Consider the following 16405-nt stretch of genomic DNA (forward strand, 5'->3'; position numbering starts at 1 on the left):
TGAGCCCAGCCCAACCTTTCTGATTTCAAGGCATGTGTACTGTTTCTACTGTATTAAGCTGTGTGACCCCTCTTGAGGCATTATTACTAGAAAATATTGGTTTACTCTCATTTACTCTCAATTTCTCCATAATGCCTTATTCAAGATCCCCAACTAGAACAACTAATCTCCAAACATTTTGTTTTTTTCTGATAGCTTCAACATGCTATTGATTGGACCCAAGTCATTTATTTCTCCAACATTAAAATGCCTGACAATTCGTCCATACTTTCTTGTGCAGACCGTCTTGAAACCCAAAACAAAGATGTGTTAAGTGCCGAAAAAGAAATGATCCCTATGACTACTGAACAACGAGAAGTTATCTAGGTCTCTAAACCCATGCAATTAGTTAGGGAATGTACAAGAGGCTTTGAATCCCAGCTCCTTTGCCTTAGTCAAATCACTTATCCTGCCTCAAACTGTCCTCTCATCTGTAAAATCAGGACAATATCCCTACCTCATAAGGTTATTAGTGAGATTAAATAAAAATCTACAAAGAGCACTTCGCGCAGTATCTAGTAAATAATGGCTCAATAAATAGTAGCTATTTTCCTTCATTCTATGCTTAAACTTCACACCCTATGAACCCAATACCTGTACTTACCACAAATAAAGTTTCCATGATGTTGGTATTTTAAAGGCAGTTTTAAGGCAATTTAGAAAAAAAATCCATCATCATGAATAGAATTCACTATTCATGATATGAATAAATCACAAGACACTAACAGCCCCACAAATACTTGAGGCTTTCAACATAAGCCCTACTTCTTATGCCTGTGTCTAATTCATCTGTCCGTATATATGCTACCAATGAGTATAGCTGTACAACATTTCAAAAAACATTTCATGGCCACGTGCAGTGGCTCACACCTGTAATCTCAACACTTTGGGAGGCCAAGGCTGGCGGATCGCTTGAGCCCAAGAATTTGAGACCAGCCTGGGCAACACAGCAAGACCTTGTCTCTACCAAAAAAGAAAAAAAATAGCCAGGCATAGTGGCATGCACCTGTGGTCCCAGCTACCAAGGAGGCTGAGGTGGGAGTATCACTTGAGCCCGAGAGTTGAGGCTGCAGTGAGCTGTGATTGTACCACTACACTCCAGCCTGGGCAAGAGAGCAAGATCCTGCCTTAAAAAAAATTAATATTAATAAACTTTTGCTGCATGTATTGAATTTTGCTATCCCCAAGTCATTCAGTACTCCCTCTTCTGTGCTTCTGTGTTACATTTCAAGTATCTGTTATAGCTCTTAGGATACACATACTTTCTATTTATAGGCCTATTTCCCATCTCAACTCATATACAACCCTTAAGGACAGGACTGCATGTTAATTCTGAATCTCCAGGGAGTAGCCATTAGACATTAATTATGCCTGGAGGATCACAACTCCATCAACAAAAATGTAGTTATACAATCATCTGAATCCCCACTACATACTACATATATTTTTTAACAAGGGAAAAGTGAGTCACCAAAAAATGGAGTTTATGTTTTGTGACCAGGATTGAAAAAATACTAAAAGAAAAAATCATGGACTGGAGGCCACGCCATCTGACTCGGTGGAATAGATATTGTACCTCTACTCTGCGTCACTTCTTGCCTCTGTTAGAAAAAAGTCAAGGAGAAGATGTAGAAGATGACCACAGAGCAGAACTGCTAAAGCAGCTGGGAGACTACAGGGTAAGTTACAAATGGATCCTAAACTGACTGTGGATTTCCTTGTTTCAAATTGGAAATTAGCCAATAACAGGTTTCTGGAATCAAAAGACCCACATTGCTCCCAGAAGTACATATTTAAAGCAGCATAAACTAAAAACTGTGATTATAAGTTTTAAACCTCAATAATCACTAAATAGCAAAATACCACTATTTTTCATATAAGTATCCCATGAAAAATACCTTTTATGAAATACATTTACATATCAAATAAAATGAAAACATCTGGCTAAATCATGTTAGACTCAACTGTGCACAAGGATCAAAACACTCTAGAACAGTTTTTTTAAAGGATGTAAGGTTTTACACTGATTGCTTTTCATTGCTAAGAAAGGTGGTTATTAACAGACGATATACCCTCTCTACTGCCTGCTTGTAGTACTGTGTTCACATGCTATAGCTGGATAATAAAACCTAGAAAGAAGGCTTGTAACTAAGACTTAACAGTAAGCCTTATTAGCTAAACAGTGTGAAGGTCAAATTAGATCACTCACTGAGTAAAATTTATCCTTTAACTTATAAGGCAGGTTCTCAGTCAGGATATTTTCAGTTCAAGTGTCAGAAAACTCAAACAGTCTTGAGCAATAGAGAATTCACCAGCTTAAGTAAAGCTTAGAGGGTAGCTATCAGGGTTTTCCCATTCTCCTTCAAGTCCTCCCATTCTGCCCTCCTCCTCCGTATGATGGCATCATCCTAAGACTGGGTTTCCTCATGTTAGCAAATGCTGGAACACTTACAGAATTCACATCTGCGCACATACTACCCAAAGCAGGAGAACGTCATGTGCCATTATTCCTAACAAGTTTCCCGAGATCCCCTCTGAGACTCCCTTTGATCTCTTGCCCATCCCTATGGATCAATCATTGTAGCCAAGGGGACGAAAATTATTGTCGGGCGCCATGGCTCACATCTGTAAACTCAGCACTTTGGGAGGCTGAGGTGGGCGGATCGCTTGAGCCCTGGAGTTCAAGATCAGCCTTGGCAGCATGGCAAAACCCCATTTCTACAAAAAATACAAAAAGTAGCCAGGCATGGCGGCACTTTCCTGCAGTCCCAGCTACTCAGGAGGCTAAAGTGGGGGGACCATCTGAGCCCAGCAGGAGGCCGAGGCTGCAGTGAGCCATGATCACGCCACTGCACTCTAGCATGGATGACAGTGAGACCTGTCTCAAAAAAAAAAAAAAAAAAAGAAAAAAGAAATGTATTTGTTAGTTTAACCTATGTTTCTGGAATTAGAATGGTTACTATGCGTACTAGGTACTTCCAAAAAGAGGGAATACTGATGGGGTGACTAACACCTATATGCTAGCAAGGAAAACAAAATGGGTATTAAGCAACTCTCCATTTTCTGTATTGCTAATAAATAGCTGAGTAGAAAAACACAAGCAAATAACTGAGATCCAGAAGACTTATTATATTAATGGCATACATTTACATAGGAAACAATGTATTAAATCTTCAAACTTCACTAATGACTACAAATGTTTTTTCCCTTCAGTTCTCTGGATTTCCCCTTCACATGCCTTATTCTGAAGTGAAGCCTTTAATTGACGCTGTGTATAGTACTGGAGTACATAATATTGATGTTCCTAATGTTGAATTTGCTTTAGCTGTATACATACACCCATACCCCAAAAATGTTTTGTCTGTTTGGATCTATGTTGCCTCTCTTATACGCAACAGGTAATTTTTTTCACTGTACTTTTTGTATCATGTAAAAACTACACAGGATATGAGAAAATTTTAAATTATATGCATCACATCAGAAGAACATATTATTGGCAAATAATAAAATTATCATGTTTTCAAACTGTGCAAAGTGTTTTATTTAGTAGTCTGCCTCGTCTCTGCTACTTGACCCTGAAATTCAATTGAGACTACCCACAGTAGAGTACATTATGAGCTTCCTGCCTCTATTCGTTTGTACTTACTTACCTTTTGCTTGGGCAAATATTAACAGCAATGGAATGAAAGTGAGAGAAACTTACCAAGTTTTACCTCAAAGCAAGGTAAAGCTTTAAAGAGAGCATCATTAGAGCCTTCAGAATTCCTCTTCCTTTGCCGTGTTTAATTCAAATGTTAGTAGAAATAAAAAGCAGTAATGAGTTATTTATATTCCATCAAATGATTCTTCCTTTATCTTTAGACAACACTAAGACACTTCGCCTGAACTGAATGTTTACCCGTTTTTATTGCTACTCCTCCTCCTCTCTCCAAATAAAACAAATAAATATCTAAGACTGCAAGATTACGTCATCTTCCACAGGTTTGCATGTACAGGTATACCTCGGAGATACTGTGCACTTGGTTCCAGAGCACTGCAATAAAGTGAATATTGCAATAAAATGAGTCACACCAATTTTTTTGGTTTCCCAGTGCAAAGTTATGTTTACACTATATTATAGTGTATTCAGTGTGCAAAAGCATTATCACAAAGATGTACATACCTTAATTTAAAAATACTTCACTATTCAAAAGTGCTAATGACCATCTGAGCCTTCAGTAAGTTGTAATTTTTTGCTGATGGAGGGTCTTGCCTCGATGTTGCCGATGGTTGGGGTGGCTGTGAGAATTTCTTAAAATAAGACAATGAAGTTTGTTGCTCTGACTGACTCTTCCTTTCATGAAAGATTTCTCTGTAGCATGAAATGCTGACAGCATCTTACCCACAGAATGTCTTTCAAAACTGGAGTCAATCTTCTCAAACTCCCTTACTGCTTTATCAATTAAGTTTATGTAACATTCTAAATCCTTTGTTGTCAGTTGAACAATGTTCACAGCATCTTCACCAGGAGTAGAGGCCATCTCAAAAAACTTTTTTGAGACAGGGTACTTGCTCTGTCATCCAGGCAGAGTGCAGTCGTGTGATTATGGCTCACTGCAGCCTCAACCTCCTAGGCTCAAGCAATCCTCCCACTTCAGTCTCTCAAGTAGCTGGGACTACAGGTACACACCACCACACCCAGCTAATTTTTTATTTTTTGTAGAGACAGGGTCTCACTATGTTGTCTAGGCTGGTCTTGAGCTCCTGGACACAAGCAATCTTCCTGCCTCAGCCTCCCAAAGTGCTGGGATTACAAGAGTGAGCCACTGAGCCTGACCAAGAAACAAATGTTCTTTGCTTATCCGTAAGAAACAACTCTATATCCATTCAAGTTTTAACATGAGATTGCAGCAATTCAATCACATCTTCAGGTTCTATTTCTAATTCTGGTTCTCTTACTATTTTTGCCACATCTGCAGTGACTTCCTCCACTAAAGTCTGGAATCCTACAAAGACATCCATTGAGAGCTGGAATCAACTTCATCCAAACTCTTGTTAATGTTGATATTCTGACCTCCTCCAATGAATCACGAATATTCTTAATGGCATCTAGAATGGTGAATCCTTCTAATTGAATCCTTTCCAGAATATTTTCAATTCACTTTGTCCTGATCCATCAGAGGAATCACTATCTATAGCAACTATAGCCTTACCAAATGTATTTCTTAATAAGACTTGAAAATCAAAATTATTCCTTGATCCATGGAGTAATTCTGCATGGAGCTGCAGAATAGATGTTGTGTTAATAGGCATATAAACATTAATCTCCTTGTACATCTCCATCAGAGCTCTTGGGTGACCAAGAGCCTTGTCAATAAGCAGTTAACGTTTTGAAAGAAATTTTCTGAGCAGGTCTCAACAGTGGGCCTAAAATATTCAGCAAACCATGTTGTACACAGATGTACTGTCATACTGGCTTTGTTGTTCCATTTATAGAGCACAGAGTAGATTTAGCATTAATTAAGGGCCTTAGGTTTTTCAGAATGGCAAATGAGCATTCTCAACAAAGTCACTAGCTGCACCATCTCTAACATGAGTCCACCTGCCCTTTTCAGCCAGGTATTGATTTCTCCTCTCTAGCTATGAAAGATTTAGGTGGCATCTTCTTCCAATAGAAGGTTGTTTTGTCCACACACTGAAAATCTGATATTTAGTGTAGCCACTTTCAAATCAATGACCTTAGCTAGATCTTCTGAATAACTTGTTGCAGCTTCTATATTAGCACTTGGTACTTCACCTTGTATTTTTATGTTATAGAGAAGATTTCTTTCCTTAAACCTCATGAATCAACCTCTGCTAGTTTCAGCCTTTTCTGAAGCTTCCTCACATCTCTCACCCTTCATAGAATTGAAGAGAGTTAGGGTCTTACTCTAAATTAGGCTTTGGCTTAAGGGAATTTTATGGCTAGTTTCATCTATCCAGACCACTAAAACTTTCTCCCTATCAGTAAAAAAGCTGTTTCACTTTCTTATCATTGGGTGTTCACTGGAGTAGCACTTTTAATTTCCTTCACGAACTTTCCTGTTGCATTCACAACTTCGCTGTATGGCACAAGAAGTGTAGATTTGGGCCTAAGTTTTCAACATGCCTTGCTCACTAAGTCTAATCAATTCTAGCTTTTGATTTAAAGTGAGAGACATGACTCTTCCTTTCACTTCAATACTTAAAGGCCACTGCAAGGTTATTAGCTGGGGCCTAATTTCAATATTGTTGTGTCTCTAGGAAGAGGGAGGTCTGAGGAGGAGAGAGATAGGAACCGCTGGTCGGTGGAGCAATCAGAACATATATAATATTTATCAGTTAAGTTATCTGTCTTATTAGGGCACAGTTCATGGCATTCCAAAGCAATTACAATAGTAACAACAATCACTGGCCAAAGATCACCATAACAGATTTAATAACAGTGAAAAACTATGAAATACTCCAAGAATTATCAAAATATACGAGACGTGAAGGGACAAGTTTTATCAGAAACATGGCACCAATAGACAGGCTCAACACAGAGTTGCCATAAACCTTCCATTTGTAAAAAATGCATTATCTGCCAAGTGCAATAAAGCAAAGCGCAATAAAATGACGTATGCCTACATCTATATCAATAGGAGGAACATAGCCATTTTCTTCTGCATGACATAAAATTGTACTAAAAGGCACTAGTATGTGCCTTTCTGGGTGGCAGGCCTCCACTCTCATGATGTTTTAACAAAGCAAAGTAGATAAACTTACAGATTCAAATTTTGACTACTGACTAATTTCAAAAAGAAAATTCAGCTCAACAAAATTCAGTATCTGTCTAAAACTATTTGTCAGGGTAATGAGTTCATGGGAGCTCCAAAGACAAAGTATTTAGTCCTATTCTATGCTAAAGTAAACCTGGATTGAGATTTATAATAAAAATCACAACACAACAGTATTACTTGGTAAAGTCCTCAAAGTAGATTTTATTTATACATTTCTTCAAATGATTGTGGTAGTTTAAAAAATCTCTCCCAAATTTGACGATATAGGGACAGTGGTGAGAACAAGGTATCCTTAATGGAAACAAATATGGATTGGTGCTTTCCTAGCTCACTGAGCTAACACCCAGAAGCCAATTTTTTCTATAATCCTAAAGAATCTTAAATGTGGGTTTGTTTGAATTGGTCTTCTGAGAATTGTTGAAATAAAGGAAATATTACAGAAAACAGATTAGTTTCCAAAAATGTGCTGTCTTTGAAAATAACTCTTCAGACATGTATGTCGGAAAAGATCTGCAAAGCTTGATACAGTGTCAATGTATAAAGAGAACCAATCACCTTTATGGACTTTAAAACTCAAAATAATCTATGAAATACTTTAAATGACATGGCATTACCAACATTCTTTAAAGCATTTCATTTAAAAGAAAACTGATAAGACTGTTCTCACCCTTTTGAAAAGACCTAATCCGTTTCTAAAACAAAAGTATAATTTGCAAGAGAAACAACATTACAATTCACTGGTAAATTAAGATTTCTGAGGTTGTAAGAAATGGGGCCAAAATAAGTCACGCTCAAAAAGGGATGGTTAACACAAGAAATGTGCTATGAGTAAAGTGCATGAAAGAAAGCCTGCTCAGCTAAATGAAGTAGACAAAGGTCAGAAGTCAAGGGTCATTCGCCAGAGCGGCAGCAGGCTCGAAAACCACACTGCAAATTCTGGCATCCACTGGCGGTATCAGCATGAGGACCTGTATGAAAACAGAAAAATGTGAAAGGAGGAATTTCTTAGAGATCACATAAAAAAAATTTTGCTTATGAAGGAGCCAAAATATTCATTGGTTTTACTAGCAGTACTTATATCACAGAAGTAAATCTCATGATGAGTGTTTAAGAAATTATTCAGACACAAAAATCAACAGCAGCTTGACTTTAATTAATATATCCTTCATGGTCCAAAAGGTAAGTGGAAGGGAAAAAAATAATTTTTAGCAACAACTTTACAATATAAAAATCCAAAATGGAAAGGAGACAATCCACAGAAGACTGCAAAGCTAACTTATAAAAAGATTCTTATAATCTGAACATCCTCCCTAGAAATGTAATAAAGGCAAAAAAACAGCCCTAACTAATTGATCAGCTAAAGAATTCACTATTGAGCAATTACAATAAACATTACATTCAAATTTTAAAGCAAAATAAACTATATGGACAAAGACTTAATATATTTGCCATATTTTTATTTAGTATTTACAGCCAAAAATATCTATATATGGCAGGGTTAAATGTATATCCAAAGTTAAATATATAATGAGTGATCAATTAAACTTTATCTAAGACATAGTAAAAATTATCATTCACTTACAAAGAATAATAAAACATTTGTGGAATAACTGACATTTTATCCCAGTCACACTATGCTACCTAGGCACTAGATACAAGATCCATTAGGAAACATAGCTGAGAATTAGAAAGTATCAAAGAAGAAGTTTCATAGCACATATTCAAATGTCAAGTACTCTGAATGAATATTTTCATAAAAGCAGGCACATGTGGGAAAGATTGTTTCAACTATATTGAAGTCTTTCAGTATGTCTGCACCATGAACAAATAAGGAATAGTTAATTAGTTCTTTACATATCAACAAGAACAACCAAAATACTTGCAAATTGTGATATAAGGAACAATACAAAATGAAAACTGTACATGAAATATAATTTTACTACAGAATATATCAAATGGATTGTAACTGAAAAATCACAGTACTCTGGTGTGATATCTAGGATTAACTCAAAAACGCATTTTAAATTTATTTTTGTTTTCTAAAACAGCACTCAATTGAAAAAAAAAAAAAAAACAGCAACTAGGCTAATACCACCATAATAATTACTTCCAACTAAACACACAGAACACATTAATTTCCAGAAATTTAACTTTTCCTTATATTCCCCAAATGGCACATACAAAATACAAAGGGCAAATTTCTTAAGACATACAGTCTTAGGAAAGAAACTAATAAACATTACGCACATATGTGGAACTACCACAGCTTATGCTTTCGGTCATATTAAATTTTTACGTTGATATGACACCTGTGATTAGCTTAATGGGGGGGGGCAGATATGGGAATGAGCAATGGTATAGATGAAAAGAGACTGGCCACAGGTGAACTGCTGAAGTTGATGGTACATGAGGGTTCGTTACATTATTCGACGTTAAATTTTTCCGTAACAGGAAGTTTAAAATTATTTTATATATAAAGTTGAATTACTAAAGCCAATTTTTATTTAATCAAAATAACAATCTGTTCTAGTCTTTAAATGAAAAGTGAAATATGTCAAATATTTAAAATTCAAAAAGCGGCATTGTGTTAAAATTATTTTCTCTTATAATAAGATACAATGTTAATCATCTTAATCACAATCAAGATAAAATGTTTTAGTATGTATTGAATACTTATTAAAAATGCCCTGAGAAGGAACCCTATGATCTGAAATTCTTCTCCCACTGCCAATCTTTAACCAAGTTTTTCCTTAGAATATAATGCCAGCTTTACCTACTGTGCACCACCCAATCCCCATCTTTCCCCTTCTTAGCTTGTCTTTCCTCCTCACCCCTTACACTGCTCACTGTTTTGTCCACCAATCACCTAGTGCCTCACCTCAAGACACAAGCCCTGCCTCACTGCCATTCCCCTGCTCTGACCCATAGTCCATCATGAAATGCCAGATTCACTGGGTTTTGCCAAAATGGATCTGATTATCATTTTATCAGATTAAAATTCCATTCTAAATTTTTTTAAAGAAGAAGAGACATGAAGACTCTCATACAATTTTTCCAAACTGCAACTCCTCAAATATTTCAAAATGTCCATAACGTTAAGTTCTCATTTAACATCGATAGGTTCTTAGAAACTGCGACTCTAAGCAAAATAACGTATAACAAAGCTAGCTGTTTTGTTTGCATCATTATAATGAAATGACACTATTTGAGGACTTCCTGTATGTTGTTTTCTTTAAAGTCAGTTTCCAAAAATGTATCACCAACACTGAGGACTTACTATAGTCCTATTTTTTTTTTAAAGGACAGAAAGATAAAGGAGAAATATTATGCTAAATTTCAACAGTAGCCTGAGAAAAATCATACGCCATGCCTGCAAGCAATGGAAGTGAAGTATGCAACTGATTTTCAAAGGATAAAGTAAAAGGGAGACTCAAAGGAGCAAACAGATCAAAAAAGCTATTCTCCTAGAGATTCAGATCTAACCTGACACGACACAGTTTTTCACCATCCTCCTCAAAAGATGTAGGGTCCACATGCTCAGTTTCTACCCTAGCTACCTGGGTCATTTTGCTCTTGAAGTCTAAGGGATGATTGCAGAGATAATGGGGGAAGAAAAATGTAGGAATAAAAGTTCTTACCCTGTATTAAGTAAAAAGCACAAACCTACTGTCAGCATCTCCTTATTTATCACAAAACAAAGTTCTTGCTTATATTCATGTAAAATGTGCCCACTCACTGAGTAGGCACATTTTACATGAATATAAGCAAGAACTCTGAATACATTCTAAGTTCACTAGAATTGAGTTTCAGTGAGATTCTAAGTGTACAGAGTAAAGAGAGAGAATTAATATATGGTTTTCAAATTTGAAAGCAGAATCTGCTTAAAGAAGCCTATAGGAACTTAATCAGTAACTGTAATATTAAATGACTCAAAACTACAATCCTTTGATAAGGTTAATAACAGAGTAGTTACTGGTATTTGATCCCAATAATCATAAAAGTGACAGCATCCATTAAAGGATTTGCTGAAGGCCTGAGTCAAAACAAAAATGAAGACAAGCACTGTTTTAAATTCAGTATCACATTATAGAAACAGGAGACTAGCACCTTCCAAAACATGGAAAGTATAAGCAACATCAACAATAAAATCCTTAAAGTAACACAAAAGGACTGTTCAGAAAAATGAATAAATGGACAACAGAATAAATGGACAACAGAAAAGGTGAGGGAGCATTAGAAAGAAATATGACAAAGATATGATGGATTGCCAGGTAGACAGCTATGCTTTAATAGACAAAGACAATTCACAAGGTAGTTCCCTTTAAATATTTGACTTATCACCAGCAAACTTCCATCTCAGTGTAGGATAGAGAACCCAAATGGTTAAGATATATAAAGCCTAAATTACATTAAAGAATAATAAAGAAAATAGAAAAATATAATAATCATTAAAATATTTAAATGCATGGTAAGGAATAATCTTATAAGAAGCATTTTTAAGTATCAGATGATAGGAAGTATCAGGTTAGCTATTATTTCTCCAGATTTTTATTACTGAATAACTTGTTTTTACTGGGTTCTAAGTATATTACTTATGCTGTATATCTGCACTTACCTTCACTTACCTTTAATTCCTCTTTAACTTAAATTAGAAACATAAAAGAGCACATCATCTGAGACTGGGTCACCTCTAAAACTATGAGCTAATCTATCTTAATTTATAAATTATACACACATTGAAATGCAAATCAGTAAAAAAGTTTATTTTGTGTCATTGTTCATACCTTCTTCACAGCTCTACAACTATGCTATTTCATTTAACACTTCTTAAATGTTAACAAAAAAATTTTAATGTTATGGCTAAGAAGACTTTTATATTCAAATCTTTAAATTTAAGTCATAAAGAATCATTCAGAAGAATCTAGATTTGCATTTTATATCAAGACACTTTATGTACAGTGTCTTGCTCAAGGTAGTTACTGCTTGAATACATGATAACTAACTTATCATCTCCAAAATCTCTGCTAGTGCATTCTGCTTTACTTATTATGTATTACTTAATGACTAATGTTTATCAGTATTTACTTCTTTTATATTTAGTAATCTGATAGTTAACTATACATGTTTTCTTTTAAAAAATGTATTTTTAGTTAAATGTTACTTTCAAATATTGGAAATGTAATTTGTCACCTAAATACATTTCTCCATTGTTCTAATACCACGTATTAAAACACACTGACCACTTTCAGAAATAATAAAAATAGTAACAAGGAGGACCCTGAGCATTCACTAGATATCTACTATACAAGCTGAGCTGTTTTGAAAGATACTGGAACAAGTGTCATCTTGCAAAACTGGATACAACACAACTACATTCTAACACTTTCTAGGTTGTCCACATACCCTTTTAAGGAAAAGACTATAAGAGAGCATTGCTTTAACAACAACCTATGTGGAACTCAGACACAAGTTATATAACAAGTCATCTGTAAATTTTAAAGGCTTTCCATTCCCCCAAATCATGCTTCAATAAGCTATAAAAGGAGAGTTAATATTGGATTATACAAGCACTGCAATTTCCTTTCAAATCTTTCAGTCAGATATCTTCATTACAATTCATTTATTTTAAAAAATCAGTCATTTATCCAAAAAAATTTTACATTCAACAATAGGAATATAGTAGCTCCTCTGAAACTACATATTCAAAACGAGTTTAGAGAAAATGCATAAGGACAAAGTGCAAAAGATTTTAAGTATTTCATTTTATCCCATCATCTAAATTTTTTCAAAGTTTAAAAACATATAAACATAAAACAAGTAAGCATAAAAACAATCTGAAACCCAGTCCCCTCCCTCTACCCAGTAACATCTATGTACCCAAAAATAAATGATGAATTTGATAGTGAGATTTATTCCGAAGCATAACCTATGCTGAAATCAGTATGAAAAATTCAAGTGCAACATACAAATAAAATTTTCTGATAAAAAAAATTGCTTATTAATTACTCTTGATAATATGTCCTATAAGCCTTAGAAAGTATAGCACTAAACCTACAATGAAATAACTTTATGTTAACAAAACAAAACTCCTGTCTCAAATCCAGAGCATCCACAAAAGTAACAGCTTCACTGCATCAATCACACTGTTTTCATAGGCTTAGCATGTTGCAACTACAGTGACATTCACTTTAACCAACTACGATGACATTCCCTTTGGCCATCCCTTGATTATACACAGAAGGCAACAGAAAACAAGAAATGTCCAACTTAGTATTGATATATCAAGAACATGGGAGGTCATCTCCTGTATAACAATGTGATTCCAGAAATAAGAGAGCTGCAATCTTCAGTTTCCTCTTACATATTTTAAGGAAAATCTAATCTCGAGAAATAGCAGATTTGTTCATTTCTCCACTTTCTGGTATGTCATTACTCCCTCTGGTCTTCTTGACTCCTGTCAATTGTTCTGCCTGAGAAAAATTTTGTTGATTTTCCTGTCACTTAAGGTGAATTGGGCACTCAAAAGACAATAGGGCGTAGTATAAAAAGACAGGTACACAGTAGTCTGAGCCATTTAAAATTTTCTCCAGTTATAAATACAGGAGGTTGATTTGCTTATTAATAACAGAAAAGCAGCTTCTTATGCTTCTGGGAAATTCAATCTCTATCAGTGATATCAAATGTGCAAAAAGGCATTGAACATACTTTGAAAAAGCATGTTCAATAAGCCCACTGTAGGGTAGAATATGTTTAAAAGAACAAAATCAAGAAATATTTCTTGTGATTTTTGAAAGTAGGTTCAGGAATCAATTTCCAAAACACTATAGGAATCCTAATCATGTCTAAAGCATCTCAGCCTCTTCTCAATACTACAACTCCCTTCAATCTTCAGTAAGAGTTGACATCAGATCCAGAAACTCTAGAAGTCCACATTACTAAAGTCCTCATTTTTCTACATTTGATAAAGCCATCTTACAAGAAAAATGAGTCTATCATCCCTAAGAAAGCAGTATATCTAGAACATAAATAGTTCTAAATTCTTAATGAGCGCTACAGAACTCTAGAGGAATATCCAAAACTTTTAAACAAGAATTTTAGTACTTCCATTAAGTTACCATTTTTGATTACACTATTACATGCCTCAAAAGTCTGACACAATGGATATTTAGAATATACATCTGCAAGAAAAACTTACCTTTCAAGATATTAATGAAAATGTAATTTTAAAATTTTATCAAATTTAACTAAATCTGAAAGTAAGGCAGTCTGGTAATTAGCAATCTAGAAAACTAAATGGAAAAATTATTAGAACTGCTAAAAAAGTTTAAATTAATTCCTTCAAAATTATTGCATTGTTAAAAGGCATTACCGTTAATGTTGTCACAGTAGTAAAAGTATTCATCATTCAGAGAAGGACATGCTGAAACCAAATCCTGCAGGCCTGCACCAGTTATAGTAAGACAACCAGAGAGATTAAGGTGCTCCAAATAAGGCAGCCCTCCTCCCAGAGTCAAAACCCTGTAAGAAAAATAATTTGACAGTTAAAAGATATTCATCTACAAAAATGTTTGTATTCCTATGGTCCACTGAACCACTATTTTACATACTTTTCAATATGGTAATGAGAAAATGTAAGAATTTCTGTAAAACACTGATAACTAACCTCATCCTTAGGCAGAAATACATTTAAGAAAATGTTCAACATTTTTCCTAATGACATTCAATAAAGAAATCTATAAAACTGTTCTTTACAAGAACATGATAACTTAATTCTTAGAGGAAGTACTGAACCCTGGAGTTGTAATGTTCATTCTCCTACCCAATTGTATTAGTAAGTAAAAATTATCAAGAAAATTACTGAAGCTTAAAACCTAATGAGCAGTTGGGCAGTTTCTAAAAAAAAAAAAGCATAGATACACCTAACATATGACCCAGCAATTCCTGTCCTAGGTATATACCCAAGAGAATTAAAACCATATGTTTACATAAAAACTTGCACATGAATGTTCATAGTAGCATTATTCATAACACTTAGAAAGTGGAAACAACTCAAATGTCCATTAATAAATGGATAAATAAAATGTGGTATATCCATACAATAAAATAATCTGCAGCCACAAAGTACTGACATATAGTATAATAAGCATAAACCTTGAGCACATAAACCTAATTTTAAAAAGCCAGATACTAAAGGCCACATATTGAATGATTCCATTAATATTATCATTCTAGAATAGGTAAATCCATATAGACACAAAGTCGATTCATGGTTACCAGAGGCTGGGGAAAGGGGGAGTGAGAAGTGACTACTACTAAGTATGGGGTTCTTTTTGGGATGATGAAAATGTTTTGAATTAGTCTGTGGTGGATGGTTGAACAACCCTGTAAATATACTAAAAAATCACTGAATTAATTGTATACTTTCAAAAAGCAGTAAATGTTATGGTATGTTAATTACATTTCAATAAAAAATAAAACCTAATGGCACACCTAGAAGAATAAAAGCAGTATTTACGTAAACAGGATAAAATTAAAAGGTGGCTTCTTCTATTTGGATGTTCAGATCTCTAGGAAGGCCAGAGAAGTTTTCCTTGATTATTCCCTCAAATATGTTTTCCAAACTTTTAGAATTCTCTTCTTCCTTGGGAACTCAAATTATTCTTAGGTTTGGTCATTTAACATAATCCCAAACTTCTTGGAGGCTTCACTCATTTTTTTTTTTTAATTCTTTTTTCTTTGTCAGGTTGGGTTAATTTGAAAACCTTCTCTTCAACCTCTGAAGTTCTTTCGTTTGTTCAATTCTATTGTTGAGACTTTCCAGTGCATTTTGCATTTCTCTAAGTGTGTCCTTCATTTCCAGACATTGAGATTGTTTTTCATTTATGCTATAAATTTCTCTGGAGATTTTTCCATCCATATCCTATAACTTTTTTTTTTTATTTCTTTAAGTTTGTATTCACTTTTCTCTGGTGCCTCTTTGAGTAGCTTAGTAATTGACCTTCTGATTTCCCCTTTGTGGCAATTCAGAGATTTCTTCTTCATTTGGATCCACTGCTGGTGAGCTAGTGTGTTCCTTTGGGGGTGTTAAACAACCTTGTTTTGTCATATTACCAGAATTGTTTTTCTGGTTCCTTCTCATTGGGGGAGACTATGTCAGAGGGAAGATCTAGCTCAAGGGCTATTATTCACATTCTTTTGTCCCACAAGGGTGCTCCCTTGATGTGGTGCTCTTCCCACTTCCCCTAGGGATGGGGCTTCCTGAGAGCCAAACTGCCATAATTGTTATTTCTTTTCTGGGTCTAGCCACCCAGCAGAGCTGCTGGACTCCAGGCTGGTATTGGGGAGTGTTTGTGATGAGTCCTGTGATGTGATCTGTCTTCAGGTCTCTCAGCCATGGGTACCAGCACTTGCTCCAGTAGAGATAGGACAGGAGTGAAGTGGACTCTGTGAGGGTCCTTGTGTGTAGTTTTCTTTAGTGTGTTGGTTGGCCTCCAGCCAGGAGGTGCTGCTTTCAAGAAAGCATCAGCTGCAGTAGTTCAGTGAGGATACAAGTTTGCCCTGGGGTCACCTGCTTTTAAAAAGTGTGC

The 16405-nt window shown here is 35.2% G+C and overlaps 2 protein-coding genes across 5 annotated transcripts in view; one reads left to right on the forward strand and one right to left on the reverse strand.

The window, feature by feature from the left end:
* CC2D2A (coiled-coil and C2 domain containing 2A) overlaps positions 1–3564 on the forward strand; it is a 134655-nt gene extending 131091 nt beyond the window's left edge. For both annotated transcript variants that reach the window (XM_015138071.3, XM_078003169.1), the window contains 2 exons: positions 1541–1718; positions 3253–3564. In XM_015138071.3, coding sequence (XP_014993557.2) covers positions 1541–1718; positions 3253–3441 — 367 coding nt within the window. In that variant the 3' untranslated portion in view covers positions 3442–3564. The remainder of the gene's footprint in view (positions 1–1540; positions 1719–3252) is intronic.
* A 3427-nt stretch (positions 3565–6991) lies between these two features.
* The window catches only part of FBXL5 (F-box and leucine rich repeat protein 5), a 42251-nt gene continuing 32837 nt past the window's right edge, over positions 6992–16405 (reverse strand). For all 3 annotated transcript variants that reach the window (XM_078003172.1, XM_078003171.1, XM_015138073.2), the window contains 2 exons: positions 14188–14336; positions 6992–7786 (listed from right to left, as the gene is read on the reverse strand). In XM_078003172.1, coding sequence (XP_077859298.1) covers positions 7710–7786; positions 14188–14336 — 226 coding nt within the window. In that variant the 3' untranslated portion in view covers positions 6992–7709. The remainder of the gene's footprint in view (positions 7787–14187; positions 14337–16405) is intronic.

The sequence above is a fragment of the Macaca mulatta genome, chromosome 5 (genome assembly GCF_049350105.2).
Source record: "Macaca mulatta isolate MMU2019108-1 chromosome 5, T2T-MMU8v2.0, whole genome shotgun sequence".
In the NCBI taxonomy this organism is placed as follows: domain Eukaryota; kingdom Metazoa; phylum Chordata; class Mammalia; order Primates; family Cercopithecidae; genus Macaca; species Macaca mulatta.